The sequence below is a fragment of the Salvelinus alpinus genome, chromosome 7 (genome assembly GCF_045679555.1).
Source record: "Salvelinus alpinus chromosome 7, SLU_Salpinus.1, whole genome shotgun sequence".
NCBI classification, from domain to species: Eukaryota; Metazoa; Chordata; class Actinopteri; order Salmoniformes; family Salmonidae; genus Salvelinus; species Salvelinus alpinus.
Genome location: NC_092092.1, coordinates 1,393,892 through 1,419,549, shown reverse-complemented (window position 1 = coordinate 1,419,549; position 25,658 = coordinate 1,393,892). Strand labels below are relative to the sequence as shown.

The 25,658-nt window shown below is 42.1% G+C and overlaps 1 protein-coding gene across 2 annotated transcripts in view; it reads left to right on the top strand.

Annotated features, from left to right (window-relative positions):
- The window catches only part of parga (poly (ADP-ribose) glycohydrolase a), a 105,185-nt gene extending 84,446 nt beyond the window's left edge, over positions 1-20,739 (top strand). For both annotated transcript variants that reach the window (XM_071408869.1, XM_071408868.1), the window contains 4 exons: positions 163-271; positions 6,785-6,890; positions 10,528-10,656; positions 19,095-20,739. In XM_071408869.1, coding sequence (XP_071264970.1) covers positions 163-271; positions 6,785-6,890; positions 10,528-10,656; positions 19,095-19,210 — 460 coding nt within the window. In that variant the 3' untranslated portion in view covers positions 19,211-20,739. The remainder of the gene's footprint in view (positions 1-162; positions 272-6,784; positions 6,891-10,527; positions 10,657-19,094) is intronic.
- The last annotated feature ends 4,919 nt before the right edge of the window (positions 20,740-25,658 follow it).

Below are 25,658 nucleotides of genomic sequence, written 5' to 3'. Positions count from 1 at the left end.
CTTCTAGGGAGTTTTTCCTAGTTACTGTGTTTCTACCCCTGCATTGCTTGCTGTTTGGGGTTTTAGACTGGGTGTCTGTTAAGCACTTTGTGACAACTGCTGATGTAAAAATGGCTTAATAAAATACATTTGATTGATATGACCTAACTCTGTCGTCCACAGAGACACCTGGCAGAGGAGGTGCACAGAGATCGTAGCGATGGACGCTCTGATGTTCAAGAACTTCCTCGAACAATTTCACCCTGAGAAAATGAACAGAGAACTGAATAAGGTGAGTAGTGGTAACTCGACCAGGGGGAGCGGTGGTAACTCGACCAGGGGAGAGGTGGTAACTCGACCAGGGGAGCGGTGGTAACTCGACCCGAGGGGAGCGGTGGTAACTCGACCAGGGGGAGCGGTGGTAACTCGACCAGGGGGAGCGATGGTAACTCGACCAGGGGGAGCGGTGGTAACTCGACCGGGGGGAGCGGTGGTAACTCGACCGGGGGGAGCGGTGGTAACTCGACCCGGGGGGAGCGGTGGTAACTCGACCGGGGGGAGCGGTGGTAACTCGACCGGGGGGAGCGGTGGTAACTCGACCGGGGGAGCGGTGGTAACTCGACAGGGGGAGCGGTGGTAACTCGACCGGGGGGAGCGGTGGTAACTCGACCAGGGGGAGCGGTGGTAACTCGACAGGGGGAGCGGTGGTAACTCGACAGGGGGAGCGGTGGTAACTCGACCGGGGGAGCGGTGGTAACTCGACCGGGGGAGCGGTGGTAACTCGACCGGGGGAGCGGTGGTAACTCGACAGGGGGAGCGGTGGTAACGGTGGTAACTCGACCAGGGGGAGCGGTGGTAACTCGACAGGGGGGAGCGGTGGTAACTCGACCAGGGGGAGCGGTGGTAACGATGGTAACTCGACCTGGGGGAGCGGTCGTAACGGTGGTAACTCGACCAGGGGGAGCGGTGGTAACGGTGGTAACTCGACCAGGGGGAGCGTTGGTAACGGTGGTAACTCGACCAGGGGGAGCGGTGGTAACGGTGGTAACTCGACCAGGGGGAGCGGTGGTAACGGTGGTAACTCGACCAGGGGGAGCGGTGGTAACGGTGGTAACGACCAGGGGGAGCGGTGGTAACGGTGGTAACTCGACCAGGGGGAGCGGTGGTAACGGTGGTATCTCGACCGGGGGAGCGGTGGTAACTCGACAGGGGGAGCGGTGGTAACACTTTTGGTAAAAGTGATTTAAGTTTCCCTGCATTAAAGTCCCCGGCCACTAGGAGCGCCGCTTCTGGGTGAGCATTTTCTTTTTTGCTTATGGCCTTATAGAGTTGTTTGAGAGCGGTCTTAGTGCCAGCTTCGTTCTGTGGTGGTAAATAGACGACTACGAATAATACAGATGAGAACTCTTTTGGTTGATAGGGTGGTCTACAGCTTATCATAAAGTACTCTACCTCAAGTCTCACCTTGTGACCCGTTCCACACATCTGTTGTTTGTTATGTAGACTAGGGGGTGGATCTTTGCTATAAAATAGTTTAGTAGCCTTTGTGTCGTCGCTCTCAACGAGTCATCTGAGGGGGTGGTTCGTCGACCAGCCATCGCTATTGCAGAGCTCTCACTAATAAAGAGTCAGTTTAAGTATAACTCTGACTTGTGTGATAAGTTTGTCTCTCCTCATTTGATAATACAGAAATGAACCACCACAGTGGCTGAAGGTTTGGGAGAGTGATCCTAAAGTGTTCATTCATGTACTCCGTTCAGTAAAAAAAATGTATGAACACTTTAGGATCATTCTTCCAAACCTCCAGCCACGAACCATGCTCATCTTATTGAGTTACCACTACTGTAGAACAAACAAGTACAAAACACCCTGACGTGACGTAATCATTTGGCAACTTATAAAATGAACGTAGTCATCACGTTGGTTTGGGGTCAATGATGTATATAAACCCTGGATTGCTGATGCTATGTATTGGGCCAATGAGAGGCTTTGAAGCCACAGGACGGCCATATTGGTACTCGTCAGAAGAGGCAGTCCATATGAATGAATGGGATTCTGCAGTATTTAAATAACATGTTTCAACAACAAAATGAAATGTATTTAAGTGTTTTGTTTTAGTGGGGACAGTAGCATTACTACTCACTAAAAGTCATACTTAAGGAACATTTTTGTATATATATTTGTTAGTTTCGCTCGTATAATATAATTTAACAGTATGCATTAAGGTGTTTGTAATGGAATGAATGTGGGGGGGAAAAAACGAATGTAATACTTTTTCTATAGCTTCTACAATCTTCTTTACAATGGTTCGGGGAGAGCCAAGATATGGTGGCTCTGTGGCTTTGAGTCACTAGTGTATACTGTATATAAACGATTGTCTACGTCTTTGAGAAGCACCCATTTTCTGCTTCTCATATCTGGAGTGCTTCTGCTTTTAAGTGAAATTTGTCGTCCGTTGTACCGCGGACACAAATATGAACATTCTGTAATATTAATGACAGGAAGTAAGGAGGGTGTCGGTTTACAGCTACCGCTCTTTGATGTTACGCTTTGATCTTCCATCCGTGTGTGTGTGTGTGTGTCGTTCCTTTAAAAATAATTATATGCATCAGCGAGAACCTTAATTGTCATTTAAGTTCAAATTAGTCTCGTCGCGTTGATTTAATAGCTTTAGTGTCGAGCCGTTGCATACGATAAGGACAAAGACAAACACAATGATCTCGTAATCACTACTGCCAAATGTAAAGTGATCTGAAATGACTAACGTGCGCTGTTGTTCTTCTGAGGTAAACAATAATAAACATTGGGGATGTTGGTTCAGAAGATGGAACATGTCTATGTTCTATGATTAGCTAGGTAAGGCTATCGTGTTTCATTACGTTCTCTGCTACTTTATGCGTTAGTTGATCCAACCTTTTTTTGTTTAACCCGGTAAGTTATTGCGAACACGATCCATTTCTTCACGGAATATTCTCCGATAGGAAAATGACCGTGTGAAATGAAGACGTAAAACGTTGATGTTGTCAAATTTCCCTTTCAGAAAGAAGCTGCCCGTTCTGACAGGAGGTGTAAAAAAAAATAACCACGAACAAGGAGATCAGTCCTGTTCTTTTGGAGGGTTGTTTAGGAAACGGTCCCATCTGCCCTTTTTAAACCCTAGAATTTACCACTGGACTTCCAGGGGAGTGTAGATCCCAAATGGCACCCTATTCCCTACATAGTGCACTACTTTTCACCAGGTCCCATAGGGCTCTATGTAGGGAATAAGGTGCCATTTGGGATGAAACTGGGGAGGAGGAGTACTCAGCATTCATTCTCACTCCAATCACCTTTTTTCCCCCAGTTGAAAATGGATGTCCAGAGCCCCTGCCTATATCCATAATTTAATTTACTGAGGTGCCTCATGTCATGTTAGACGATGTCAAGTCCATCCGTATCAAAAAATCTTCCCGTAGCGATGTAAATGGGGTATAGGGTCTGATCGGTGTAATTGGCAGTTCTACAACATGTGAAGTTGTTAAATTATCGTTTTAAAAATGCATGGTTAATACTGAGGCCAACCGGATCTTTCTTCGGGGCTTTTTGTTGACACACGGTATGCAATTACATTGAATAATGTGCCAAGCTTTAAGCCCGGCAGGCAGTATCCATTAAATTATGTTATATATTCCATTTACGTGTCAATGTATAGGATCATAGTAGAGTTCTCATGATTACATTATGAAACGTACCAGATATGTGGGACTACACTAACCAGAGATGTGGGACTACACTAAACAGGGATGTGGGACTAAACAGGGATGTGGGACTACACTAACCAGGGATGTGGAACTACACTAACCAGGGATGTGGGACTACACTAACCAGGGATGTGGAACTACACTAACCAGGGATGTGGAACTACACTAACCAGGGATGTGGGACTAAACAGGGATGTGGGACTACATTAACCAGGGATGTGGAACTACACTAACCAGGGATGTGGGACTAAACAGGGATGTGGGACTACATTAACCAGGGATGTGGAACTACACTAACCAGGGATGTAGGACTACACTAACCAGGGATGTGGGACTACACTAACCAGGGATGTGGGACTACACTAAACAGGGATGTGGGACTACATTAACCAGGGATGTGGAACTACACTAACCAGGGATGTAGGACTACATTAACCAGGGATGTGGGACTACACTAACCAGGGATGTGGAACTACACTAACCAGGGATGTGGGACTAAACAGGGATGTGGGACTACATTAACCAGGGATGTGGAACTACACTAACCAGGGATGTGGGACTAAACAGGGATGTGGGACTACATTAACCAGGGATGTGGAACTACACTAACCAGGGATGTAGGACTACACTAACCAGGGATGTGGGACTACACTAACCAGGGATGTGGGACTACACTAAACAGGGATGTGGGACTACATTAACCAGGGATGTGGAACTACACTAACCAGGGATGTAGGACTACATTAACCAGGGATGTGGGACTACACTAACCAGGGATATGGGACTACACTAACCAGGGATGTGGGACTACATTAACCAGGGATGTGGGACTACACTAACCAGGGATGTGGGACTACACTAACCATGGATGTAGGACTACACTAACCAGGGATGTGGGACTACACTAAACAGGGATGTGGGACTACACTAACCAGGGATGTGGGACTACACTAACCAGGGATGTGGGACTACACTAACCAGGGATGTGGGACTACACTAAACAGGGATGTGGGACTACACTAACCAGGGATGTGGGACTACAGTAACCAGGGATGTGGGACTACACTAACCAGGGATGTGGGACTACACTAAACAGGGATGTGGGACTACACTAACCAGGGATGTGGGACTACACTAAACAGGGATGTGGGACTACACTAAACAGGGATGTGGGACTACACTAAACAGGGATGTGGGACTACACTAACCAGGGATGTGGGACTACACTAACCATGGATGTAGGACTACACTAAACAGGGATGTGGGACTACACTAACCAGGGATGTGGGACTACACTAACCAGGGATGTAGGACTACACTAAACAGGGATGTGGGACTACACTAACCAGGGATGTGGGACTACACTAACCAGGGAGGTGGGACTACACTAACCAGGGAGGTGGGACTACACTAACCAGGGAGGTGGGACTACACTAACCAGGGATGTAGGACTACACTAACCAGGTATGTAGGACTACACTAACCAGGGATGTGGGAATACACTAACCAGGGATGTGGGACTACACTAACCAGGGATGTGGGACTACACTAACCAGGGATGTGGGACTACACTAACCAGGGATGTGGGACTACACTAAACAGGGATGTGGGACTACACTAACCAGGGATGTGGGACTACACTAACCAGGGAGGTGGGACTACACTAACCAGGGATGTGGGACTACACTAACCAGGGAGGTGGGACTACACTAACCAGGGATGTAGGACTACACTAACCAGGTATGTAGGACTACACTAACCAGGGATGTGGGACTACACTAACCAGGGATGTGGGACTACACTAACCAGGGATGTGGGACTACACTAAACAGGGATGTGGGACTACATTAACCAGGGATGTGGGACTACACTAACCAGGGATGTGGGGCTACACTAAACAGATGTGGAACTACACTAACCAGGGATGTGGGGCTACACTAAACATATGTGGAACTACACTAACCAGGGATGTGGGGCTACACTAACCAGGGATGTGGGACTACACTAAACAGATGTGGAACTACACTAACCAGGGATGTGGGGCTACACTAAACAGATGTGAAACTACACTAACCAGGGATGTGGGGCTACACTAAACAGATGTGGAACTACACTAACCAGGGATGTGGGGCTACACTAAACAGATGTGGGACTACACTAACCAGGGATGTGGGACTACACTAACCAGATGTGGAACTACACTAACCAGGGATGTGGGACTACACTAACCAGATGTGGAACTACACTAACCAGGGATGTGGGACTACACTAACCAGATGTGGAACTACACTAACCAGGGATGTGGGACTACACTAACCAGATGTGGAACTACACTAACCAGGGATGTGGGACTACACTAACCAGATGTGGAACTACACTAACCAGGGATGTGGGACTACACTAACCAGGGATGTGGGACTACACTAAACAGGGATGTAGGACTACACTAACCAGGGATGTGGGACTACACTAACCAGGGATGTGGGACTACACTAACCAGGGATGTGGGACTACACTAACCAGGGATGTGGGACTACACTAACCAGGGATGTGGGACTACACTAACCAGGGATGTAGGACTACACTAAACAGATGTGGAACTACACTAACCAGGGATGTGGGACTACACTAACCAGGGATGTGGGACTACACTAACCAGGGATGTGGGACTACACTAACCAGGGATGTGGGACTACACTAACCAGGGATGTGGGACTACACTAACCAGGGATGTGGGACTACACTAAACAGGGATGTGGGACTACACTAAACGGCGATCAGAGGAGCAAAAGGCTTCCTTCTGGCTTTAGTGTAGTTCAAGGAGATCTCATCGCATTACTACTGGCTGGTACCCAGGGCCTGCCATGGTCTAATGACTTGACATTCTGTCACATCCATATTCTCACATCAGCATCGACCAACTGAGGACTTATTACTGAGGATTTATTTCTCACCAGTGCAATTTACATGGTCCCACTTGTCTGAGAAATTTGGTTGCTCTTTTTTTGTGTTTTTTGTTCTAAATCTTTCTTCCCTCCCTCGCTCAACCCCCCTCCCTCCTTTAGGCATACTGTGGCTTTTCCCGCCCGGGGGAGAGGAGTCAGGATCTCTCTGCGGTTGCTACAGGGAACTGGGGCTGTGGTGTGTTCGGTGGAGATGCTAGATTTAAAGGTAAGCGTGGGGCAGCATTAGCACTTCACTCAAAATGGTTGATGTGACATTTACATTTTAGTCATTTAGGAGGCACTCTTATCCACTTCTTGAGGTGGACTGAACGCTCCTGTACTCATTTTGTGTGCCGGCCCAAGTTAAGCACCGTTCTTATCGAGGGCAACTTGCAATTAACTAAAGTAGAAAAAATGTAAACACAACCACATATCACAATACTTGCTATTAAAACCTTTTAAAGAATCCATGAATCGTTTAACGTTCTTCTGTGTCGTCGTGGTCCAACGTGGACTGTACTGTTGCGTATAGGACAAAGTATGATTAAACCTCCAGCTGAAAAGCCACGCTTCAACAGGCCCTGATTGAGTCCCAAATGGCACCCTGTTCCCTATAATATAGTGTACACCCTATGGGCCATGGCCAAAAGTAGTGTACTAAATAGGGAATAGGGTGCCATTTGGGACGAATTTGCTGTTAGTGTGAACTGGCCCCTCTCGTTAGCCTTGGCTGTGGAATACATTTATTTACTTAATGCCTATTTGTCTCCCGTCTTATTGATCAACTGACAACGTTAATATTTTTCATTAACAGTGGAATTGATTGCCTGCCCCAGCCCACCTATCCATTATAGACCTAGGGGCAATTCCACGTTAACGGATTTACGCTGAGACTCACGATTTTTCACTTAGGAATGTATGCCAAACATAAAACCATTGATTTCAAAGTTAAACAAACTGTACAACTCTATGCACAACGACTAACTTTGAATCATTTACACGGTAAAATTGTTTTTACGAACATTTACTGGGAAAGCTGTGCAGATGCAAAGTTTGGTAACAGGATAACGGTAAAATCTCAGGCAGGGGCTCAGAGGAGGATACCACTAGACTACTGCACTACCGCTAACACTTAGCACCCAGTGGTGCTGTGAGACTAAACTACCGCTAACACTTAGCACCCAGTGGTGCTGTGAGACTAAACTACCGCTAACACTTAGCACCCAGTGGTGCTGTGAGTCTAAACTACCGCTAACACTTAGCACCCAGTGGTGCTGTGAGACTAAACTACCGCTAACACTTAGCACCCAGTGGTGCTGTGAGACTAAACTACCGCTAACACTTAGCACCCAGTGGTGCTGTGAGACTAAACTACCGCTAACACTTAGCACCCAGTGGTGCTGTGAGACTAAACTACCGCTAACACTTAGCACCCAGTGGTGCTGTGAGACTAAACTACCGCTAACACTTAGCACCCAGTGGTGCTGTGAGACTAAACTACCGCTAATACTTAGCACCCAGTGGTGCTGTGAGACTAAACTACCGCTAACACTTAGCACCCAGTGGTGCTGTGAGACTAAACTACCGCTAACACTTAGCACCCAGTGGTGCTGTGAGACTAAACTACCGCTAACACTTAGCACCCAGTGGTGCTGTGAGACTAAACTACCGCTAGTTAATTGGCCTAGCATCGGTCCGGAACCAGTTAGTTAATTAGCCTAGCATCGGTCCGGAACCAGTTAGTTAATTGGCCTAGCATCGGTCCGGAACCAGTTAGTTAATTAGCCTAGCATCGGTCCGGAACCAGTTAGTTAATTAGCCTAGCATCGGTCCGGAACCAGTTAGTTAATTGGCCTAGCATCGGTCCGGAACCAGTTAGTTAATTAGCCTAGCATCGGTCCGGAACCAGTTAGTTAATTAGCCTAGCATCAGTCCGGAACCAGTTAGTTAATTAGCCTAGCATCGGTCCGGAACCAGTTAGTTATTTAGCCTAGCATCGGTCCGGAACCAGTTAGTTATTTAGCCTAGCATCGGTCCGGAACCAGTTAGTTAATTAGCCTAGCATCGGTCCAGAACCAGTTAGTTAATTAGCCTAGCATCGGTCCGGAACCAGTTAGTTAATTAGCCTAGCATCAGTCCGGAACCAGTTAGTTAATTAGCCTAGCATCGGTCCGGAACCAGTTAGTTATTTAGCCTAGCATCGGTCCGGAACCAGTTAGTTATTTAGCCTAGCATCGGTCCGGAACCAGTTAGTTAATTAGCCTAGCATCGGTCCGGAACCAGTTAGTTAATTAGCCTAGCATCGGTCCGGAACCAGTTAGTTATTTAGCCTAGCATCGGTCCGGAACCAGTTAGTTAATTAGCCTAGCATCGGTCCGGAACCAGTTAGTTAATTAGCCTAGCATCGGTCCGGAACCAGTTAGTTAATTAGCCTAGCATCAGTCCGGAACCAGTTAGTTAATTAGCCTAGCATCGGTCCGGAACCAGTTAGTTAATTAGCCTAGCATCGGTCCGGAACCAGTTAGTTAATTAGCCTAGCATCGGTCCGGAACCAGTTAGTTAATTAGCCTAGCATCAGTCCGGAACCAGTTAGTTAATTAGCCTAGCATCGGTCCGGAACCAGTTAGTTAATTAGCCTAGCATCGGTCCGGAACCAGTTAGTTAATTAGCCTAGCATCGGTCCGGAACCAGTTAATTATTTAGCCTAAGGTGGGTCCAGGACCAGCGTCGGTCCTGAACCAGTTAATTAGCCTAACGTCAGTCCAGGTCTCTGAAGTCAACTGGCAGTTTTCTTTCCCCACTTTCTTCTTAATGACATGCCTCTGGGGAGAACAGACACTTAATATAGCCCAATGTTCCCGTCTGTTTACCTGGACTCTCTCTCGAATCGCTCCATCCATACTTTTAATTGTGGGACAAGTTGAAAGAGTGATGACAATGTGAAAAAGGAGGAAAGGAAAGTCTGAAAGGAGAAGCACCAGCCCCTACCGTTGCAGATGTTTATTCAGCAGTGTTCGTAGCTCGTTACTGTTGCCTCTCTCTGTCATGGTTGCTTTATTAACAAAGCAGACTTTATTTCCAGACTCTTAATGAAATATTCACAAGGTTCTGGGGCCAGAGCCTGCCTTCCCCTGCTCACACGGTGACTAAGTCTGGCTCCTCAGTGGGGGACTGGGTATTCAGTCATTTCTTCATTCATTCTGAGTTCTGGTGTGTGATATGACAGTTTAACTTGCGCTGGTTGAATCTGGTTGTGTTGTCGCTGTCTTCAGCATGTTTACTTTGATTCTTGTATCATGTACTGTACTGTATCTGTAGAAAGTATCAGTACTGTATAGACAGTTTCTCTCTCCCTTTCTCTCTCTCTCTCTCCGTCTCCGTCTCCATGTCTCTCCATGTCTCTCCATGTCTCTCTCTGTCTCTCTCTCTCTCTCTCTCTCTCTCCGTCTCCATGTCTCTCCATGTCTCTCTCTGTCTCTCTCTCTCTCTGTCTCTCTCTGTCTCTCTCTCTGTCTCTCTCTCTGTCTCTCTCTCTGTCTCTCTCTCTGTCTCTCTCTCTGTCTCTCTCTGTCTCTCTCTCTGTCCCTCTCTCTCCCTCATTCTCTCTCTGTCTCTCTCTCCGTCTCCATGTCTCTCTCTGTCTCTCTCTCTCTCCCTCATTCTCTGTCTCTCTCTCTCTCCCTCATTCTCTGTCTCTCTCTCTCTGTCTCTCTCTCTCTCCCTCATTCTCTCTCTGTCTCTCTCTCCGTCTCCATGTCTCTCTCTGTCTCTCTTTGTCTCTGTCTGTCTCTCTCTCTGTCTCTCTGTCTCTCTCTCTGTCCCTCTCTCTCTCCGTCCTTCTCTCCCCCCCCCCACCCCTCCAGCTCTGCTCCAGATTCTGGCAGCCTCTGAGGCGGGCCGAGACGTGGCCTATTTCACCTTTGGTGACAGCGCCCTGATGAAAGACGTCTACGACATGCACTACTTCCTCACACAGAGACACGTCAGCGTCGGTAAGGAACACGCCATCTCCCTCTCCACACTACCATGTCCCTAACCCTCACACAGAGACACGTCAGCGTCGGTAAGGAACACGCCATCTCCCTCTCCACACTACCACGTCCCTAACCCTCACACAGAGACACGTCAGCGTCGGTAAGGAACACGCTATCTCCCTCTCCACACTACCATGTCCCTAACCCTCACACAGAGACACGTCAGCAAGGCACACGCTATCTCCCTCTCCACACTACCATGTCCCTAACCCTCACACAGAGACACGTCAGCGTCGGTAAGGAACACGCTATCTCCCTCTCCACACTACCATGTCCCTAACCCTCACACAGAGACACGTCAGCGTCGGTAAGATATATCTTCATCTCCATGTGTAGGCTACTCACATGGCTCTCTCTCTCTACCAGGGCTGTTCAATTCCAGTCCTGGATGGCAGAAACACTTCTGCTTTTTTGTCTCTACCTGGAAGTTAGTTCCACTTACCTGGTGTCCCAGGTCTGAATCAGTCCCTGATTTAGAAGGGGAGGATGAAGACCTGAAGTGTTTTGGTCCTCCAGGACCGACAATGAATAGCCCTGCTCTATACTGTAATACTGAAATGGATTTTATTATTTAACACTCGTCTCCTTCCGCTGTATTCCCCTGGCTCACATCAGATCTCATACAACACTGTCTGGTGTTCTATACATACAACACTGTCTGGTGTTCTATACATACAACACTGTCTAGTGTTCTATAGTTCTATACATACAACACTGTCTAGTGTTCTATAGTTCTATACATACAACACTGTCTGGTGTTCTATACATACAACACTGTCTAGTGTTCTATAGTTCTATACATACAACACTGTCTGGTGTTCTATACATACAACACTGTCTAGTGTTCTATAGTTCTATACATACAACACTGTCTAGTGTTCTATAGTTCTATACATACAACACTGTCTAGTGTTCTATAGTTCTATACATACAACACTGTCTAGTGTTCTATAGTTCTATACATACAACACTGTCTAGTGTTCTATAGTTCTATACATACAACACTGTCTAGTGTTCTATAGTTCTATACATACAACACTGTCTGGTGTTCTATAGTTCTATACATACAACACTGTCTAGTGTTCTATAGTTCTATACATACAACACTGTCTGGTGTTCTATAGTTCTATACATACAACACTGTCTGGTGTTCTATAGTTCTATACATACAACACTGTCTAGTGTTCTATAGTTCTATACATACAACACTGTCTGGTGTTCTATAGTTCTATACATACAACACTGTCTGGTGTTCTATAGTTCTATACATACAACACTGTCTAGTGTTCTATAGTTCTATACATACAACACTGTCTGGTGTTCTATACATACAACACTGTCTGGTGTTCTATAGTTCTATACATACAACACTGTCTGGTGTTCTATAATTCTATACATACAACACTGTCTAGTGTTCTATAGTTCTATACATACAACACTGTCTAGTGTTCTATAGTTCTATACATACACACTGTCTAGTGTTCTATAGTTCTATACATACAACACTGTCTAGTGTTCTATAGTTCTATACATACAACACTGTCTAGTGTTCTATAGTTCTATACATACAACACTGTCTGGTGTTCTATAGTTCTATACATACAACACTGTCTGGTGTTCTATAGTTCTATACATACAACACTGTCTGGTGTTCTATAGTTCTATACATACAACACTGTCTAGTGTTCTATAGTTCTATACATACAACACTGTCTAGTGTTCTATAGTTCTATACATACAACACTGTCTGGTGTTCTATAGTTCTATACATACAACACTGTCTAGTGTTCTATAGTTCTATACATACAGCACTGTCTAGTGTTCTATAGTTCTATACATACAACACTGTCTAGTGTTCTATAGTTCTATACATACAACACTGTCTAGTGTTCTATAGTTCTATACATACAACACTGTCTGGTGTTCTATAGTTCTATACATACAACACTGTCTAGTGTTCTATAGTTCTATACATACAACACTGTCTAGTGTTCTATAGTTCTATACATACAACACTGTCTGGTGTTCTATAGTTCTATACATACAACACTTTCTAGTGTTCTATAGTTCTATACATACAACACTGTCTAGTGTTCTATAGTTCTATACATACAACACTGTCTAGTGTTCTATAGTTCTATACATACAACACTGTCTAGTGTTCTATAGTTCTATACATACAACACTGTCTGGTGTTCTATACATACAACACTGTCTGGTGTTCTATAGTTCTATACATACAACACTGTCTGGTGTTCTATAGTTCTATACATACAACACTGTCTGGTGTTCTATACATACATCACTGTCTGGTGTTCTATAGTTCTATACATACAACACTGTCTGGTGTTCTATAGTTCTATACATACAACACTGTCTGGTGTTCTATACATACAACACTGTCTGGTGTTCTATAGTTCTATACATACAACACTGTCTGGTGTTCTATACATACAACACTGTCTGGTGTTCTATACATACAACACTGTCTGGTGTTCTATAGTTCTATACATACAACACTGTCTGGTGTTCTATAGTTCTATACATACAACACTGTCTAGTGTTCTATAGTTCTATACATACAACACTGTCTGGTGTTCTATAGTTCTATACATACAACACTGTCTGGTGTTCTATAATTCTATACATACAACAATGTCTAGTGTTCTATAGTTCTATACATACAACACTGTCTAGTGTTCTATAGTTCTATACATACAACACTGTCTAGTGTTCTATAGTTCTATACATACAACACTGTCTAGTGTTCTATAGTTCTATACATACAACACTGTCTAGTGTTCTATAGTTCTATACATACAACACTGTCTAGTGTTCTATAGTTCTATACATACAACACTGTCTAGTGTTCTATAGTTCTATACATACAACACTGTCTGGTGTTCTATAGTTCTATACATACAACACTGTCTAGTGTTCTATAGTTCTATACATACAACACTGTCTGGTGTTCTATAGTTCTATACATACAACACTGTCTGGTGTTCTATAGTTCTATACATACAACACTGTCTAGTGTTCTATAGTTCTATACATACAACACTGTCTGGTGTTCTATAGTTCTATACATACAACACTGTCTGGTGTTCTATAGTTCTATACATACAACACTGTCTAGTGTTCTATAGTTCTATACATACAACACTGTCTGGTGTTCTATACATACAACACTGTCTGGTGTTCTATACATACAACACTGTCTGGTGTTCTATAGTTCTATACATACAACACTGTCTGGTGTTCTATAATTCTATACATACAACACTGTCTAGTGTTCTATAGTTCTATACATACAACACTGTCTAGTGTTCTATAGTTCTATACATACACACTGTCTAGTGTTCTATAGTTCTATACATACAACACTGTCTAGTGTTCTATAGTTCTATACATACAACACTGTCTAGTGTTCTATAGTTCTATACATACAACACTGTCTGGTGTTCTATAGTTCTATACATACAACACTGTCTAGTGTTCTATAGTTCTATACATACAACACTGTCTAGTGTTCTATAGTTCTATACATACAACACTGTCTAGTGTTCTATAGTTCTATACATACAACACTGTCTAGTGTTCTATAGTTCTATACATACAACACTGTCTGGTGTTCTATAGTTCTATACATACAACACTGTCTAGTGTTCTATAGTTCTATACATACAACACTGTCTAGTGTTCTATAGTTCTATACATACAACACTGTCTGGTGTTCTATAGTTCTATACATACAACACTGTCTAGTGTTCTATAGTTCTATACATACAACACTGTCTAGTGTTCTATACTTCTATACATACAACACTGTCTGGTGTTCTATACATACAACACTGTCTGGTGTTCTATACATACAACACTGTCTGGTGTTCTATAGTTCTATACATACAACACTGTCTGGTGTTCTATAGTTCTATACATACAACACTGTCTAGTGTTCTATAGTTCTATACATACAACACTGTCTAGTGTTCTATAGTTCTATACATACAACACTGTCTAGTGTTCTATAGTTCTATACATACAACACTGTCTAGTGTTCTATAGTTCTATACATACAACACTGTCTGGTGTTCTATAGTTCTATACATACAACACTGTCTGGTGTTCTATAGTTCTATACATACAACACTGTCTGGTGTTCTATAGTTCTATACATACAACACTGTCTAGTGTTCTATAGTTCTATACATACAACACTGTCTAGTGTTCTATAGTTCTATACATACAACACTGTCTGGTGTTCTATAGTTCTATACATACAACACTGTCTAGTGTTCTATAGTTCTATACATACAACACTGTCTAGTGTTCTATAGTTCTATACATACAACACTGTCTAGTGTTCTATAGTTCTATACATACAACACTGTCTAGTGTTCTATAGTTCTATACATACAACACTGTCTGGTGTTCTATAGTTCTATACATACAACACTGTCTAGTGTTCTATAGTTCTATACATACAACACTGTCTAGTGTTCTATAGTTCTATACATACAACACTGTCTGGTGTTCTATAGTTCTATACATACAACACTGTCTAGTGTTCTATAGTTCTATACATACAACACTGTCTAGTGTTCTATACTTCTATACATACAACACTGTCTGGTGTTCTATACATACAACACTGTCTGGTGTTCTATACATACAACACTGTCTGGTGTTCTATAGTTCTATACATACAACACTGTCTGGTGTTCTATACATACATCACTGTCTGGTGTTCTATAGTTCTATACATACAACACTGTCTGGTGTTCTATAGTTCTATACATACAACACTGTCTGGTGTTCTATACATACAACACTGTCTGGTGTTCTATAGTTCTATACATACAACACTGTCTGGTGTTCTATACATACAACACTGTCTGGTGTTCTATACATACAACACTGTCTGGTGTTCTATAGTTCTATACATACAACACTGTCTGGTGTTCTATAGTTCTATACATACAACACTGTCTAGTGTTCTATAGTTCTATACATACAACACTGTCTGGTGTTCTATAGTTCTATACATACAACACTGTCTGGTGTTCTATAATTCTATACATGCAACAATGTCTAGTGTTCTATAGTTCTATACATACAACACTGTCTAGTGTTCTATAGTTATATACATACAACACTGTCTGGTGTTCTATACATACAACCGTGTCTAGTGTTCTATAGTTCTATACATACAACACTGTCTAGTGTTCTATAGTTCTATACATACAACACTGTCTAGTGTTCTATAGTTCTATACATACAACACTGTCTAGTGTTCTATAGTTCTATACATACAACACTGTCTGGTGTTCTATAGTTCTATACATACAACACTGTCTAGTGTTCTATAGTTCTATACATACAACACTGTCTGGTGTTCTATAGTTCTATACATACAACACTGTCTGGTGTTCTATAGTTCTATACATACAACACTGTCTAGTGTTCTATAGTTCTATACATACAACACTGTCTAGTGTTCTATAGTTCTATACATACAACACTGTCTAGTGTTCTATAGTTCTATACATACAACACTGTCTGGTGTTCTATAGTTCTATACATACAACACTGTCTAGTGTTCTATAGTTCTATACATACAACACTGTCTAGTGTTCTATAGTTCTATACATACAACACTGTCTGGTGTTCTATAGTTCTATACATACAACACTGTCTAGTGTTCTATAATTCTATACATACAACACTGTCTAGTGTTCTATAGTTCTATACATACAACACTGTCTAGTGTTCTATAATTCTATACATACAACACTGTCTGGTGTTCTATAATTCTATACATACAACACTGTCTGGTGTTCTATAGTTCTATACATACAACACTGTCTGGTGTTCTATAGTTCTATACATACAACACTGTCTAGTGTTCTATAGTTCTATACATACAACACTGTCTGGTGTTCTATAGTTCTATACATACAACACTGTCTGGTGTTCTATAGTTCTATACATACAACACTGTCTGGTGTTCTATAGTTCTATACATACAACACTGTCTAGTGTTCTATAGTTCTATACATACAACACTGTCTGGTGTTCTATACATACAACACTGTCTAGTGTTCTATAGTTCTATACATACAACACTGTCTGGTGTTCTATAGTTCTATACATACAACACTGTCTGGTGTTCTATATTTCTATACATACAACACTGTCTAGTGTTCTATAGTTCTATACATACAACACTGTCTGGTGTTCTATAGTTCTATACATACAACACTGTCTAGTGTTCTATAGTTCTATACATACAACACTGTCTGGTGTTCTATAGTTCTATACATACAACACTGTCTAGTGTTCTATAGTTCTATACATACAACACTGTCTAGTGCTCTATAGTTCTATACATACAACACTGTCTGGTGTTCTATAATTCTATACATACAACACTGTCTGGTGTTCTATAGTTCTATACATACAACACTGTCTGGTGTTCTATAGTTCTATACATACAACACTGTCTGGTGTTCTATAGTTCTATACATACAACACTGTCTAGTGTTCTATAGTTCTATACATACAACACTGTCTGGTGTTCTATAGTTCTATACATACAACACTGTCTGGTGTTCTATAGTTCTATACATACAACACTGTCTAGTGTTCTATAGTTCTATACATACAACACTGTCTGGTGTTCTATAGTTCTATACATACAACACTGTCTGGTGTTCTATAGTTCTATACATACAACACTGTCTAGTGTTCTATACATACAACACTGTCTAGTGTTCTATACATACAACACTGTCTAGTGTTCTATAGTTCTATACATACAACACTGTCTAGTGTTCTATAGTTCTATACATACAACACTGTCTGGTGTTCTATAATTCTATACATACAACACTGTCTAGTGTTCTATAGTTCTATACATACAACACTGTCTGGTGTTCTATAGTTCTATACATACAACACTGTCTGGTGTTCTATAGTTCTATACATACAACACTGTCTGGTGTTCTATAGTTCTATACATACAACACTGTCTAGTGTTCTATAGTTCTATACATACAACACTGTCTGGTGTTCTATAGTTCTATACATACAACACTGTCTAGTGTTCTATAGTTCTATACATACAACACTGTCTGGTGTTCTATACATACAACACTGTCTGGTGTTCTATACATACAACACTGTCTAGTGTTCTATAGTTCTATACATACAACACTGTCTGGTGTTCTATAATTCTATACATACAACACTGTCTGGTGTTCTATAGTTCTATACATACAACACTGTCTGGTGTTCTATAGTTCTATACATACAACACTGTCTAGTGTTCTATAGTTCTATACATACAACACTGTCTGGTGTTCTATAATTCTATACATACAACACTGTCTGGTGTTCTATAGTTCTATACATACAACACTGTCTGGTGTTCTATAGTTCTATACATACAACACTGTCTAGTGTTCTATAGTTCTATACATACAACACTGTCTAGTGTTCTATAGTTCTATACATACAACACTGTCTAGTGTTCTATAGTTCTATACATACAACACTGTCTAGTGTTCTATAGTTCTATACATACAACACTGTCTAGTGTTCTATAGTTCTATACATACAACACTGTCTGGTGTTCTATAGTTCTATACATACAACACTGGCTGGTGTTCTATAGTTCTATACATACAACACTGTCTGGTGTTCTATAATTCTATACATACAACACTGTCTAGTGTTCTATAGTTCTATACATACAACACTGTCTGGTGTTCTATAGTTCTATACATACAACACTGTCTAGTGTTCTATAGTTCTATACATACAACACTGTCTAGTGTTCTATAATTCTATACATACAACACTGTCTGGTGTTCTATAGTTCTATACATACAACACTGTCTAGTGTTCTATAGTTCTATACATACAACACTGTCTGGTGTTCTATAGTTCTATACATACAACACTGTCTGGTGTTCTATAGTTCTATACATACAACACTGTCTGGTGGTCTATAGTTCTATACATACAACACTGTCTGGTGTTCTATAGTTCTATACATACAACACTGTCTAGTGTTCTATAGTTCTATACATACAACACTGTCTAGTGTTCTATAGTTCTATACATACAACACTGCCTGGTGTTCTATACATACAACACTGCCTGGTGTTCTATACATACAACACTGGATTTTGCACATTGCAAAGGCATACACCTTACAATATTGGTTATAGAATTATGTAATTTTGGTCAGCAATTAGTTTTATCAAGTCATAATCTGTAAAATCAATAAGAAATGCAATACCATTTGTCAAAATTTGCCCTCTGCTAGATTCTCTGCTGTGGTTGTTTGGTGAATGAATGATGTATCTGACATAGTCTCTGTCTCATAGGGGCTCTGTACAGTTTGCTGGGTCAGTACTACAGCTCAGTGTGTCAGAGCTGCTTCACACGTCGTCCTGAACTCAGCCTCTACTCCTTCATCTACAAGGAGGTCGGCTCCCTCTAGAAGACCGTAGATGCCACATCACCCCCCCGGACACCAAACAAGCACTGTGCCCCGCGAGAGATTCCAGAGGAAGTTTGTCTTGTCATTCTGCTACTGGTAGCTGATACACACATGGATAGAGTTTCGATCTGTTGAGATTTGTGATTATGGAATGGTAAAGCCCAAAGGCTGTCATCCATCTTGTGAGTGTGTCATGTTTCCTTGGTTTTACCCCCCCCCCCCCCCCCCACACATAAATCCAGACTAAATGAATCAGTTGTCAGAAATTCAGTTGATGGAAAGAATGAATAGAGCTGTTCTTAGAGAGTTCTTTTTTTTTAAGGTTTTAATTTGATCATAGGGAATGATCTTCAGTCTTTGGCTGGTTACTCTGTTCTGCACTGGGGAGAAGCTGACTCTGTGTGGGGATGATCACTTAAAATGTGCCGTGATCATTTATTTTATTTTCAAATATTTCAGATTATCATGGCCCTAGCCGTGGGCCTCCATTAAGTGGATATATTACCATGGCCTTAGCCGTGGGCTTAAGTGGATGGCCTCCATTGAGTGGATATATTACCATGGCCTTAGCCGTGGGCCTCCATTAAGTGGATATATTACCATGGCCTTAGCCGTGGGCTTAAGTGGATGGCCTCCATTGAGTGGATATATTACCATGGCCTTAGCCGTGGGCCTCCATTAAGTGGATATATTACCATGGCCTCCATTAAGGGGATATATTACCATGGCCCTAGCTATGGCCTCCATTAAGTGGATATATTACCATGGCCTTAGCCGTGGGCCTCCATTAAGTGGATATATTACCATGGCCCTAGCTATGGGCCTCCATTAAGTGGATATATTACTATGGGCCTCCATTAAGTGGATATATTACCATGGGCCTCCATTAAGTGGATATATTACCATGGGCCTCCATTAAGTGGATATATTACCATGGCCTTAGCCGTGGGCCTCCATTAAGTGGATATATTACCATGGGCCTCCATTAAGTGGATATATTACCATGGGCCTCCATTAAGTGGATATATTACCATGGCCTTAGCCGTGGGCCTCCATTAAGTGGATATATTACCATGGCCTTAGCCGTGGGCCTCCATTAAGTGGATATATTACCATGGGCCTCCATTAAGTGGATATATTACCATGGGCCTCCATTAAGTGGATATATTACCATGGCCTTAGCCGTGGGCCTCCATTAAGTGGATATATTACCATGGGCCTCCATTAAGTGGATATATTACCATGGCCTTAGCCGTGGTATTAAGTGGATATATTATTTGTTATTTTTGTGCCACATACAGGAAATAATGTGAACAAGTGTACTTAATGACACCCTGTCCAATAATATAATTAGATTTCCAACTCTAAGTAGTAGTCTGACTGTAGGAAAAGTGATTTATTAAGATAATGCTGTATGCCTCAACATCTTAAAACATTGAAAAGTGAGAAATTGTTTTTGAATTGTTTTGTGTGATTATGGATTTTTTTTGGGGGGGGGATAATTAATAAAAAAAATATGTAACTCGTTTTATAGGAATATTGTTGTTATTTTAGTTTGTAATATGATCCTAGGCACCAATATTGAATATAACGTCTGCCTGTACTGTCTTTCAAATGTACTTTTTCAGACCTCAATTATTCACAGAAACAATGGTGCAGGTTAAATTAAAACATACCTTATTAACCTCAATGACTAATGGTGTAGGTTAAATTAAAACATACCTTATTAACCTCAATGACTAATGGTGTAGGTTAAATTAAAACATACCTTAACCTCAATGACTAATGGTGCAGGTTAAATTAAAACATACCTTAACCTCAATGACTAATGGTGTAGGTTAAAATTAAACCGTACCTTAACCTCAATGACTAATGGTGCAGGTTAAATTAAAACATACCTTAACTCCAATGACTAATGGTGCAGGTTAAATTAAAACATACCTTAACCTCAATGACTAATGGTGTAGGTTAATATTAAACCGTACCTTAACCTCAATGACTAATGGTGTAGGTTAATATTAAACCGTACCTTAACCTCAATGACTAATGGTGCAGGTTAAATTAAAACATACCTTAACCTCAATGACTAATGGTGTAGGTTAATATTAAACCGTACCTTAACCTCAATGACTAATGGTGTAGGTTAATATTAAACCGTACCTTAACGACTAATGGTGCAGGTTAAATTAAAACATACCTTAACCTCAATGACTAATGGTGTAGGTTAATATTAAACCGTACCTTAACCTCAATGACTAATGGTGTAGGTTAATATTAAACCGTACCTTAACCTCAATGACTAATGGTGTAGGTTAATATTAAACCGTACCTTAACGACTAATGGTGCAGGTTAAATTAAAACATACCTTAACCTCAATGACTAATGGTGTAGGTTAATATTAAACCGTACCTTAACCTCAATGACTAATGGTGTAGGTTAATATTAAACCGTACCTTAACCTCAATGACTAATGGTGTAGGTTAATATTAAACCGTACGTGACCGATCGGCTCAATTCGGTCTTATGTAGCAAAAATAGAAAAGGTGTTTTTTTACATTGGATAAAAGTAGAGACTCAGAGATAGAAAATGGTATGTCATCCACAACAGTTGAGGAACAATGGGAAAGTCATTCTGCTTTGAAAGTTGATAAACTGTAACCCCACTTTTGAGAATTGCCTTTTTAACGTTTTGGTAGACCTACTATAGAGCTCTTCTTTGTCTACACCTATTCAGCATCGTTCACACCATCTTAAGCATTAGACCCACCCATCTCTTTACGGTTTCACATGTGAGGCCATGTGCTAAACAGAGGGAGTAGTGTACTAAACAACTAAAGATATCAAGACGTCTATCGACATGTCTGTAGACAGTTGTCGCAGTGACATCATGAACATTCTATTGTCGTCTGACATCAAACTTGTCGTTATGAAAAAGTATAAATACAAAAACGACAGGCTGTTTGACATCAGCAGCCTGGTGGTCCAAAATAGCATAACGGGTATTTTAACACCAATAAACCCATCTGTTTAAAACTGAATTTAGTAAAACCAGGCACCTAAAGCAACTTTCTGAACATGGTTTTGGTTCGTTTCTAGCTTGCTAGACATAATGTTAAAACAAAATGTATTTTGTTTAGACCTGTAGGTAGCTAGCTAGCTAAACAATGAACCATAATCCCAACTCATAACATTACTACCGTGCATGAATCTGCAGGTAGCTAAAGCTAACCAACTAGCTAGCGAGCTAACATTAGTCTATAACTAGCAATGCAAATTATTCTGAGATGCAAATAATATTACTACACAGATCATACACTTAACTTTAGCTAACGAGCCAGCCACCTAACATTAGCTAGCTAGCTAGCTAACAGTACGCTTTAACTTGCAATGAAAACAACTTTCTGACAAAATTAGAAATGTATGATATCTGAAAATGTAGCCTGACTGTCTTACCCGTTTACATGGATGAATGCTTCTTCCTCTCTGTCACGGATGCCATGGTTACCCCTAGTTTGATGATGTAATCCGGGGGAGACAGGTGTTTTATTCAACAGCCTTCTGTGTGATTCTCTTTTCGACTCCCTCCACATATTTGCAATCCAACGGCAGAATTCACTCGATCTCGTTAGCGATCATACTCTGCTTCCACCGGGCATTCCACTCATTTCAAAACTCGGTCAACTTCTTACCTCATCTTATTCCTTTTCAGAGCCAGAGAGTCAGTCAGCATGGCACAATCGTCCTTGAGAAAGTGGATATCATTAGCAACACTTTTGTAGGTCATTGTGGTATCTTTTTAAAAAAAGTAGCGTTTAGAAAGGATTACCTACTCATACTGACCAGCTCATGTTTTTAGACAGAATCATGCTACATGGCAGACCAATCCAAACTCATCTCTCGGGCATGTCCAGCCCATCCATTATCTCAGCCAATCATGGCTAGCGGGAAGATTCCTGTCTTTAATCTGTTGCTAAACCAACTAGGCAAGTCATTTAACAATTTGATTCGTATTTAAAGATGGCATACACTTTTGTTATTAAAGCACTTGAAAGTTCACATGTTCCAGAAGGCATTTCTGGCCAAGAATGCATTTAGATTTTTTTTGTTTTGTTATTGTTTAATTTCAAACGGCTCTCCTGTGAAGTAGTGAAGTGCGACATACACCTAGTTTCCTGAAATGGAGTCACATACCTTAATAACCTCATTGACTGATGGTTCTATTCTGCTGGACATCAGTCTATAGACAGGTTATATTTATTTAGCCTTTCATTTGACAGGGAAGTTATACTGAGTCTAGGGTCTGTTTTACAGATGAGCCCTGCATAAATACAACAAAGACATTCAATATACAAAATTACAAAACATATTAAGAAAAACCGACACATGTATCGACATAAAGGTCTCTGGTCATGACTCTGAATTGACAGAGGGACCAGAACATCTCATTTCAGAGAGCTCTGTAGGTTGTTCCACATAAAGGACACAAACATTTTTTAAAGCAGCTTTACCCAACTCTTTGGAGACCGAAGGGGCCTCCAGTGTTATCCAAGCATGAAACCGGGATTGGTCATTTTTAAGTCTAAATTGAATTAATGATGATAGATACATAAGAAGTTTCTGCATGAGTGTTTTGTAGATAAGCACAAGAGAATGCTGCTCTTTCCTTACATACAAAGAGGGCCAACCTATTTCTTCATACAAAACACAATGGTGAGTTCTATAACATCACCGGTAATAACCCTAAGGGCACAATGGTGACTTCTACAACCATCACCAGTAATACACCTAAGGGCACAATGTTGAGTTCTAGAACCATCACCAATATTAAACCTAAGGGAACAATGGTGAGTTCTAGAACCATCACCAGTAATACACCTAAGGGAATAATAGTGAGTTCTATAACCATCACCAGTAATAAACCTAAGGGAACAATAGTGAGTTCTACAACCATCACCAGTAATACACCTAAGGGCACAATGTTGAGTTCTAGAACCATCACCGATATTAAACCTAAGGGAACAATGGTGAGTTCTAGAACCATCACCAGTAATACACCTAAGGGAACAATGGTGAGTTCTAGAACCATCACCAGTAATACACCTAAGGAAACAATGGAAAACAGCATCTAGTGGTTTAAGTGTAGATGCTGCTGCATGCGTATAGATCATATTCTCATAATTAAAATAGACAATAAAAGTGGCCTGGACAATTTCCTTCCTATTAACAAAAGTCAGACATGCTTTGCGTCTGTAAAAGAAACCAACCTTGAACTTTGCCGGCTCAGTGACATGTTTTTTTAAATGACAGTTTGTCATCAAGCCAGATACCAAGATATTTGTGGACATTATGCTATAGACAGGCCGGTGGACATTAGGCTAGAGACAGGCCGGTGGACATTAGGCTAGAGACAGGCCGGTGGACATTAGGCTAGAGACAGGCCGGTGGACATTCGGCTAGAGACAGGCCGGTGGACGTTAGGCTATAGACGGGACGGTGGACATTAGGCTAGAGACAGGCCGGTGGACGTTAGGCTAGAGACAGGCCGGTGGACGTTAGGCTAGAGACAGGCCGGTGGACATTAGGCTAGAGACGGGCCGGTGGACGTTAGGCTAGAGACAGGCCGGTGGGCGTTAGGCTAGAGACAGGCCGGTGGACGTTAGGCTAGAGACAGGTCGGTGGACGTTAGGCTATAGACAGGCCGGTGGACGTTAGGCTATAGACAGGCCGGTGGACGTTAGGCTAGAGACAAGCCGGTGGACATTAGGCTAGAGACAGGCCGGTGGACATTAGGCTAGAAACAGGCCGGTGGACGTTAGGCTAGAGACAGGCCGGTGGACGTTAGGCTATAGACAGGCCGGTGGACGTTAGGCTAGAGACAGGCCGGTGGACGTTAGGCTAGAGACAGGCCGGTGGACGTTAGGCTAGAGACAGGCCGGTGGACGTTAGGCTATAGACAGGCCGGTGGACGTTAGGCTATAGACAGGCCGGTGGACATTAGGTTAGAGACAGGCCGGTGGACGTTAGGCTAGAGACAGGCCGGTGGACGTTAGGCTAGAGACAGGCCGGTGGACATTAGGCTAGAGACAGGCCGGTGGACGTTAGGCTAGAGACAGGCCGGTGGACGTTAGGCTAGAGACAGGCCGGAGGACGTTAAGCTATAGACAGGCCGGTGGACATTAGGCTAGAGACAGGCCGGTGGACATTAGGCTAGAGACAGGCCGGTGGACGTTAGGCTAGAGACAGGCCGGAGACGTTAGGCTATAGACAGGCCGGTGGGCATTAGGCTAGAGACAGGCCGGTGGACGTTAGGCTAGAGACAGGCCGGAGATGTTAGGCTATAGACAGGCCGGTGGACGTTAGGCTAGAGACAGGCCGGTGGACGTTAGGCTAGAGACAGGCCGGTGGACGTTAGGCTAGAGACAGGCCGGTGGACATTAGGCTAGAGAC